General features: G+C 53.7%; 1 protein-coding gene across 8 annotated transcripts in view; it reads right to left on the bottom strand.

Moving 5' to 3' along the window:
- Window positions 1-6,356: 6,356 nt before the first annotated feature.
- The window catches only part of Adgrg1 (adhesion G protein-coupled receptor G1), a 36,654-nt gene continuing 33,814 nt past the window's right edge, over window positions 6,357-9,196 (bottom strand). For all 8 annotated transcript variants that reach the window (XM_075976973.1, XM_075976975.1, XM_075976980.1 and 5 more), the window contains 2 exons: window positions 8,723-8,991; window positions 6,357-7,770 (listed from right to left, as the gene is read on the bottom strand). In XM_075976973.1, coding sequence (XP_075833088.1) covers window positions 7,640-7,770; window positions 8,723-8,991 — 400 coding nt within the window. In that variant the 3' untranslated portion in view covers window positions 6,357-7,639. The remainder of the gene's footprint in view (window positions 7,771-8,722; window positions 8,992-9,196) is intronic.

Below are 9,196 nucleotides of genomic sequence, written 5' to 3'. Positions count from 1 at the left end.
GAGGACAACAGAGGGGCTGGAGCAGTCAGCAGGTGGAAACTACTCTAAGACGAGACAGAGCGAGACAGACCAGCTTCTGTGACTTCTTAGAGCCCTGTGCGGCGGAGCCCAGAGGCTTCCTGTCACAGCCTGGCTGTTTGTCCTCAGGAGAGTTACTCAATCTCTCTGAGGCTTGATCTTCTCACCCCTTTTGTTTCAGGAGATGGAAACAGATTATACACCTGGGCACACAGCCCATCTTATGTAGGACGATGTGGTGTGGTTTGGTTTTGTTTTTTTTTTTCTGAGACAGAATCAGTCTTTCTACATATCCTGGGCTGTCCTGGAACTCACTATGTAGACAAGGCTGATCACAAAGTCACAGAGAGCCAACATGGTTTCTCTGTGTCACTTTGGAGACTGTCCTGGAACTTGCTCTGTAGACCAGGTTAGCCTCTAACTCAGAGATCTGCCTGTCTCTGCCTCCTGCATGCTGGGTTTAAAGGTGTGGGCCACCACCTTACGAAGTGACTTTTAATTGAAGTAAAATTGGTGTGTGTGTGAGAGAGTGTGTGTGTGCATTTGGACATGTGTGTGTGTGTGCGTGTGTGTGTGTGTGTGTGTGTGTGTGTATCACCCATTGTCTCTATCTTTATTAGCTTCTGCAAAAACTTCAGGAAAGGCTCGTATCACAGGACTCTGCATCAGAATTTCACCACGCGGGGTTGGAGTGTGGCGCAGGAGAGCATCTGTCTGGTATGTACAATGGGTCAGTCCTAGTGTCCAGGGAAGTGAGTGTGGGCAGGGGCGGGGCTCACTAGGCAAGCCACTTAGCATGTGGGAAACCTTGTCTCCCAAAACAAATGCAGAAATGACTGTTGCTAGGCTTTATCAGTTTCCCTTCAGAAAACACGTGTTCACACCCGAGACCCTCCACTCGTCACTGGCACCTTTCCCTTCTACAGCCGCAGCCCATTCCTCTCGCTTCAGGCTCCGGGTGTCAGGCAAGCAGCTACCACTTTTGTGCGCCCCTTTTAGCACCACACATGCTTCTAGAGTGTGTGAGTAAAGGGACTGGGGGGTAAATGGAATATGTCATCCGATGCACCGCAAAGGGCAAAATCCAACGTCCTATATGAAGCTGCCAACTCCTATGTCACTCAGATGACTGACATCACCCAGTCCTGAGCATCCCTGCCACCATTAGATCCACGTCACCACTTGGAAAAGCCTTGCTGGCCTTCCCAGGGTTGCCTGGCAGCCTGCTCTGCCCCAGGATGTGCTCCAGCCATGGGAAAGACAGCACTGTCCTTTTCTATCTACTTTTGTATCTGGAGCCTCCAATAACCCAGGTTAGCTTCAAAAATGTTATGCAGCTGAGGCTGAACTCAAACACCTGATCCTTCTGCACCTACCTCCCAGGAGTGAGTATGTCTCACAGTATCTGCCCACTTTTGAGCCAGACATTGAACTCTGTCCTTTACCAATTCTCCTAACATCTAAAGAAAAGAGGAGATTTTAAACCAAAAGATGCTGACCCATGTGGCCAGTCACAAGTCCACAGGTGACAGACATGCAGAGAAGTGGACCCCGAGGATACTTGTCAAAGTTGGAGGAAACAAAGGCAGACAGGGCACGGAGACAGGAGCACCTCACCACACCAATCCATAGAGTCGGCACTCGGCAGCCAAGGACATGGAGCCACCCATGGAGGTAAGGGTGGGAGCTGGCTGTCCTGGGTAGAGCAAGACTAGGAACCCATGTTGGGATATTAAGCAGAAATGAGTATGACGGGAGTGGTCTGGGTCCCAGCTCCGATCACTGGTGACACTGAGCAGCGCTGACAGGGAGGGGGAGCCTGTGATGGGTGGACTATGGGGGCAGAGCACTTGCTCACCCTTCCAGGCTCAGATTCCAGAAGCCCCAACACCTCTGTCTGGAACCCAGAGGCTACTCAATAGCTCGTTTGGCCCACCAGGTTCTAGTCCAGCTGGGATGGATGGACATTTATCTTTCCGCCCCACCTACAACACGCTATGGAGTGACGGAGGGAGCTGAGACCCAGCTTGATGGGATTTATCAGGACAGAATGACCCAACAGGACGAAAGAGATGATAAGGTGGTCACTCTCATTCCTCACTTCCCCAGCCTGACTGAGTCCCTGGATCTCTCCCCATGCTCCCCGGGGTCCTTCGTGGCACGGCATCTTGCAGCTTTTGCAGGAAGGCTAGAGGAACCACGTGTGCTCACCTGAACCCAGTAGCAGAAAGAGCAGGAGGCCCAGGCTCCTGGCTGTTGCCATCAGTGTTCAGCAGAATCCCGTGGCTGTATGGCCTCCTAGTCGCAAGTTCTGTCCAACTGGCCTTCCTCCTGCCTGACGTGCGGTCACTGTTTCCTGTTTCTTCTTTCTTGTTCTTCCTGCCCAATGAATGGCGCCATCGGTGGGGTTGTGAAAGGTGGCTGTGGGGAACTAGGAAGTGCTCTGTGACCCACATGGTCCTGAGATCACCTGGAGATGGAACTTGGCTGAACTCCCACCACCCTGCCAGTGGGCACTGCAAAGCTGGAGCCCAGCAGCCACAGGTGTCTCTGCCCTGAGTAGGCTTGGAGTCTTGCACACCTTCCCCATTTCCCTAGCAAGGGTGTGGGAAGCTCATTTCCGCCTCTGTATGCGCGTAAGTGTGCATGCGTGTATATGACTTCCCTTCTTCCTGCCTGATCCAGCAGTGGCCAGCTTGGGGACAGCGACCGTCACTTCTCAGCGTGGATTACCATCTCATGCCAGTGTTGGCTAACTGACTATGCATCTCCTCTGCAGAGCAACTCTACACATCTCAAGTCACGAGTCCTTCCCGTGCCTGTGAGAGGGACCAAGTGGCGGACAGCTTGTTCACAAGCTGAGCGTCAGTGTCTGGATTTGTCGAGACCTGTACCTGGCCAAGTACACCCGTGAGGCCAAAGACTCGGAAGTCATATGAATAAGACCAAGTGTGAACCTAACCTGCTGGGCCCGAGAGGAGAAGGGAGTTGATACTGTGGGCCTCGAGCCTCTCCCACAAGGCAGGATAACAGGGAGAATAAACTGGTGTCCCAGCTTCAGGAACAGGGGTGTGGGCCCTATGGAGGTGGCCAGGGTCTGGGGGAAGTGATCATCCTGACATACCTGTCATGGCTACTGCCTGGCCTGGAGACCCTGCACTATCTGTCTGCTGCTTGGCCCCCCTCACGAGGCTTGGGCAGGACACGTGACGTGTGTGGAGTTGGCCAGAACTAGCGTGTGACGGTAATGAGTGTTGCAAGGTTACTCACCCTCCCCAAGCTGCTCACTGCTGGTCCAGGCAGGAAGAAAGGGACTCACATACACACACACGCACTTACGCACGTACACATATACACGCGCTTAGCGAAGGGGTGACCCCAAGGAAGTCATGGGTAAGGCCAGGCCCTTGGTGTTGTCACAGCCACTCAGTTGGACAAAAGACCCTCTTCACTAGCACCCCTCTCAGATCTGACCCTAGCTCTGCTCCGCTCTGGGGTCTTTCTGGGGGAGCTGTTACTCTGTAGCTGTCCTCTGTCTCCCCTTCCTTCCACACGTCCCCTGCTAGGCCCTTTCGACCTGAGGGGGTGTGAGAAGGGATGATGGGTCACTCTTGTTCTGGTAAAAGGTGGGTGGGGGATATAGCCTGGATTCCCAGGTCAGAATCCAGAAGTTCCTGTGTCCTGAGCTTCCTCTGACAGGAAGATGAGAGCCACCGGGCCTGCCCCTCCTCCAGCCAGCCTCCTCTGGCTGCTTCTGGCCTCCCTCCTAGCGACAGGCAAGGGCAAGGATGTGTGAGATGCTGGGTCCTGGCGTCCTGGGGGCCACCCTAGAACCCATGCTGGCTCCATGGGTTCCTGAAAAGTGCCGCACACCATGCCCCCGTGTCTGCGCTCTGTGCGCTGGCACCCAGTTCCCGAGCTTCGGGCAAGGGGCTGGAGGTTAAAATACACAAACACACACAGACAGAGAGACAGCGACACGGGTCATCCTTGAATTCCCCAAGAATGCCCCCTTTATCGTGTTCAGCCAAACCCACCAGAAACCACTCTCCTGCCATCAGGAACTCCTGAAGGTCTCATGCTCAGAGCAGCTGTAGGCACTCAGATCAGGGCAAAACAAGTTGTTTACAAGAAATTCAGGATCTGGGGTCTCACTGCTCCCAACAGAAAAGGCCAAGTGATCCACAGACAATGGCATGGTGTCAAGTATTCCTGGAATGCCAGACAGGAGCAGCCAGGGAGGTGGAAAGGCCAGGCGAAAGACCCCCATGAGACCAGGGACTGGCCTAGCGTCCCTTCAAGAGCCCCGGGGTCCCCGCATTTCAGGACTAACATAACTGTAATGTCCCCTTCTACTACCTCCCTCCTCAGCTTATCCCAATGTTTTCTAGTCAGCAAGGCCTCAAGCCCTCTGCCAGGCCAGCCGGCATCACCTGGGCTACCCTGGTTGTATCACAAACAGAAAGGTGTCTCCGAGGCTCCCTAGCTTGTCTTAGTGGGAAAGTGTGTTGTCTATGCTCAGCCTAAAAAGGGCCAACAGGGCCAAAGGAGCCCCTTAAAGCCATTAGGGGTCCCACCCCTTTATCTGAGCTAGCCTTGAAACCAGAGGTTCTGGGAAGAAGTTACGGGGTGCTTTCTGCCTGTGAGAGGGGAGAGGGTGTTAGTCAATAGGGCTCACAGAGATTTAGAGGCCTACAAGCACTGTGATCCTGCTCAGGCAGAGGGACTTGGGAAGGGTTGGTTCTTCCCTCAAAGGTGGGGACATAAGAGCCAAAGTAAGCCAGGCTGTAGAGGCAGATACTTTGGATGCCAGCACTTGAGAGGCAGAGGCAGAGGCAGAGGCAGGTGGATCTCTGAGTTCGAAGCCAGCCTGGTTTACACCGTGAGTTCTAGGACAGCCAGAGCTACATAGAGCAACCCTGTCTCAAAACAACCAAACAAATAAAAGCCCCCAAGTAGAATCAGAGGCTACCAAAGTTGTAGAGGAAGATTGGAGACAGACATGGTACCAAGGGCTCCCACACGCCAATGATGTGGGAGTGATTTCTTATTAATAAAGAAACTGCCTAGACCCATTTGATAGACCAACCCTTAGGTAGGTGCAGTAAACAGAACAGAATGCTGGGAGAAAGAAGCTGAGTCAAGGAGTCGCCATGATTCTTCCACTCCAGACAGACGCAGGTTAAGATCTTTCCTGGTAAGCCAGCTCGTGGAGCTACACAGATTATTAGAAATGGGTTAGATCGATATGTAAGAGCTAGCCAATAAGAAACTGGAACTAATGGGTCAGGCAGTGTTTAAAAGAATACAGTTTCTGTGTAATTATTTCGGGGCATAAGCTAGAGCTAGCCATGTGGGCGGCCGGGTGCCGGGGACGCAGCCCACTGCTCCCTATTACAACACGCCAAGGTCCCTGCAGGTCCCCAAATCTACCACATTCATGCCTTGGTGTGAGAACTGAACTGCCCGTATACCTAGATCCTCTGAGGCAGCATTGTCTGGTTACAGAGTGCCTGGCCTAGTTTACTTCCCAGCTTCCCCTGGAGCCGTGAAGGGTGGGGGTGGGGTGTGAGTGTGGATCCTGGCTGATCTCAGACTTCAAATGCAGAGAAATTACCTTCCTTCCTCCTTCCCTTTCTTGACACAGTCTCACTATATAACCCAGACTGGTCTTGAACTCTTAGTCCTTCTGCCTCAGCTTCTCAAGTACTGGGACTGTATACACCACCACACCCTGCTTTTTATACCTTTGTACCTGGAGACAGATGGGGACAATCACACATAAGGGGACACCTGAGACGTGTCTAACATGTGTCACATGACGAGGAGGAGAGATGTGAGGAGTAGGGTTGGGAGAAAAGCTGAGCCATTTCATTTTTGCAGCCCACTTGCCTCAGACTGGTGGCCCAACTGGTCCGTGTATACCATGTCTGGTCAACGTCTGGGCTCAACTCTCAAGAGTGACCTCCTTGGCTAGGAAGGTTTTGCATGTCCAAGATATTAAGATCGATGGATTTTTTACTTCCTAGTCTCGACCCCATGAAAGGCAAATTATGTGGCTACCTAGGTCCTCCTCCACATCGCAATAGCCAGCTGCAGCTGATGGTCATGGTCTCCAGTTCACTGGGGCCACGCCTCTGCCCAGCACCACCCCCAACAGACACCAGCTGCCCATTTCTCCATTTTCCTGAGAAGGTGTCCCCAAAATGTGCACGCGCGCGTGTTCACACACACAAAGCCACACACGTGCGCACACACACACACACACACACAAAGCCGCACACGTGTGTGCACATGCACACACACACAAAGCCGAGACGGAATCTCTCCAAACAGCGTTGCTTTGCAATGGCATCAGATAACAGCCGATTTTTATTTTTCTTCTCAACAATCTCCTACAGTTTCCAAACTCTCTACACAGAGCTTTAATATCAAAAGACAAACGAATTGGAGTTTAAAAAGAGCATATCCTCCTCATTTTGAAGGCTGAGTTCAAGATAAAATGCTACCTCCTACAGGAAGTCCTCCTGGATTCCCAGCCAAGAGAAGTGGTTCCCCATCCCTATAACTAAAGCTCCAGGACACTGTGGAAGTTTCCAAGGGCCACTGCCAGATTTTCCCACCTGGCACAGGACCAAAGTGTGTTACTGGGACAGAATTCACGACAGGCAGTCCAATGTCCTCAGAGCCATCGGCAATGATTTGAAGATCACCCATCAGGAGAACATCAAGCTGCCAATGTCACCAGAGAGGGCCGTCTTGGTCTTCAGAATATTGGGTTGAAAAAAAAGCGCCGTTTCCCACAGTTCTTGCCGGAGGGAAGCTTTAGGAGAGGCGGAAGCCCCTCTGAGGTGTGAGCAAAGGGGAGGCACCTTGGAGAGAGGCTCAGACAGGTTGGCCTGGTCCAGCCCTGGAACCTTCCCTGAGCCAGAGGTGGTAAAAGGCCAAGGCCCACAGCAGATAGAAGTTTGTAGCAGGCATCAGCTACCCCAAATCACAGCATAGACCTGGGACCCCAAGCTGCAGGTGGAGGGCTAGGGGACCACAGAGGAGGAGGGGACTGGGGGAGGAAGAGGGCTGATAGGCAGGTAGCAGGATGTGTTTGTCTCCTGAGGGGTTCTGGCTCCAGAGCTTCTCCCAAACAGCCCATCCACCCTCAGTGTTATCCCCAGGATCAAAAGTCAGAGAGGCCGAGTGCCGCACGGTGACCACGGGGACAGAGTGGCAAGAGCCAAGGCAGCTGTGTCTCAGGCAGGGGCAACAGTTCAGGATGTGTCAAGCTCCAAAATCTAACCCTAACCGTGGCTTGGGCCTGCGAGTCTCACAGCTGGGCCCAGAGGTGACCAGTAAGGCAAGGCCTGAGGCTCCAGCCTGATACAGCTGTGAGGACAGCCCCACGGCCAGCATGGCAGTGTGCTTTGAGAACCAGATCTGGGAGCAGAGTAGTCCCCAAAGTCAGCTAGGTGTCAACCTACCAGAACAACAGCCTTATCCCTTCAGGGACTAGGGCCTTCTCTACTATGATGCCCCTACCCAACAAAGGCTGGGCACAAAACCGAGCCACAGACAATGTGAACAGGCGCCATGTGTGTGTCCTCCCACGGGGAGGTGGGGCAGGGGCCTAGATGCGGCTGGAAGAGGTGCTGCCGGAGCTGATGGGGAGTTTGACGCTGTCCGAGTTGTTCTTCAGAGGGGAGGGACCGCCTCGGGCCTGGAACCGCATGGACCAGTACCACAGGAAGATCAGGAAGCCTGTGGGCAGGGAGACACATGCATCAGTAGGAAGTGAGAGCCACGTCTGGCCCTTGGTTCCCTCTCAGAGTCCCTCTGTGCAGGACCCAGACATATACTCAGGGCCCTGGAGCCACTCGTGATGATTCGGTACCCTGTGGCATGTCAGTGGTTCAGTGCTGGCCTTACATAGCAGCTTAGGGTCCCGTACCTCCAAGGGGACAAGAAGGAGACGTCTAACAACACTATTTTGGAATAAATTTCCTCATCCCTTTCCATCCCACAGTGACTCCACTGACTCTGACATAGCCGTGTGGCCCCTGGTCAGTCAGCACAGTCAGGTGCCGAAGTGTCTAGGCCTTTGTGTCTGAGTATGGGAGGCATGGGGTAGAGGGTGTGGACCCTGCCGGCCTCAAGGTGAGGCCTCCAGGATCCTTCTTCCAGCTCCCACTGCCTGACCTTCAGCCACACTCCGCTCCCCGGCCTCCCAACACTTGTTCTAACCACAGGGCCCTTGCTTTTGCCCCTCCCCAACCTGCTGCTCCTATACTAGATCTCCCTGACCTGTGCCCTGGGCATCTTGTTCAGGTGCAGAAAGGATCAGTGGGTCTGAGCGGGCTAGAGTTTGCCTTTTCAAGCCCCTGGTGAATCTGACATTGTTGACCCAAGACCACTGTCCCCGCCAGCCCGGGTTCCACACTTGTCATTGTCTACCATAGCTCTCCTGCTCTCTGAGTCTCCTCGGTGGTCACTGTCACCCTGGGGCTTAGCAGGGGGCTATGTGCACACAGTAAGTACTCACTACAGGCTCATCCTGCATGTGGCCTGGGTACCCTCAGGAGGAAACTGAGGCCCAGAGAAGGGAGCACTTGTGGTTCCCTGGCCATCTCTTCCCTTTGCTCCACCTTTGGAGAGAGCACCAGCTGGAGGGGTGAGGGCTACGGAGTAGGGGCGGGGCCCTCACCATGCCTACCTTGGAAGGAAGTTATGATGCTGAAGAGGTAGAGGATGACAAGCTGGAAGGTACCGGAAGCAAAGGAAAAGAAGACCAAGGCCCAGGGAAGACCGAGGACCAGGCTGAGGCCCAGCAGGGTCAGCACGTGGGGCCACTTCTGGTTGTGTGGGCGAAGTCGCAGGATCTGCACCACCATGGTGACCAGCATGGCCAGGTTGAACAGGAACACCAGGCTGAAGAGGCCCAGGTTGGTGACATAGCTAACCAGAGAGTCCCGGATCCAGCACCTGGACGAGAGTAGGCAGCTCAGGAAGGGGAGGCTCAGCTTAGAAGGGGGAGCAGCAGCAGGGTCCTGGGTGGTTCTGGGTGGTTCTGGGCAGTTCTGGGAGGTTCTGGGCTAGCCGTTGGGAATGCTCATCATGTACAAACACCACTGCCTTGCTGTCTTTGTGCTGTTTTTAAAGTCAATTAGTTTTTAAAAAACATTTTATG

Source organism: Microtus pennsylvanicus, chromosome 6 (assembly GCF_037038515.1).
Source record: "Microtus pennsylvanicus isolate mMicPen1 chromosome 6, mMicPen1.hap1, whole genome shotgun sequence".
Classification (NCBI taxonomy): domain Eukaryota; kingdom Metazoa; phylum Chordata; class Mammalia; order Rodentia; family Cricetidae; genus Microtus; species Microtus pennsylvanicus.
Note: the sequence above shows the minus strand (reverse complement) of the source record. Positions and strands in the feature narration are given on the sequence as shown.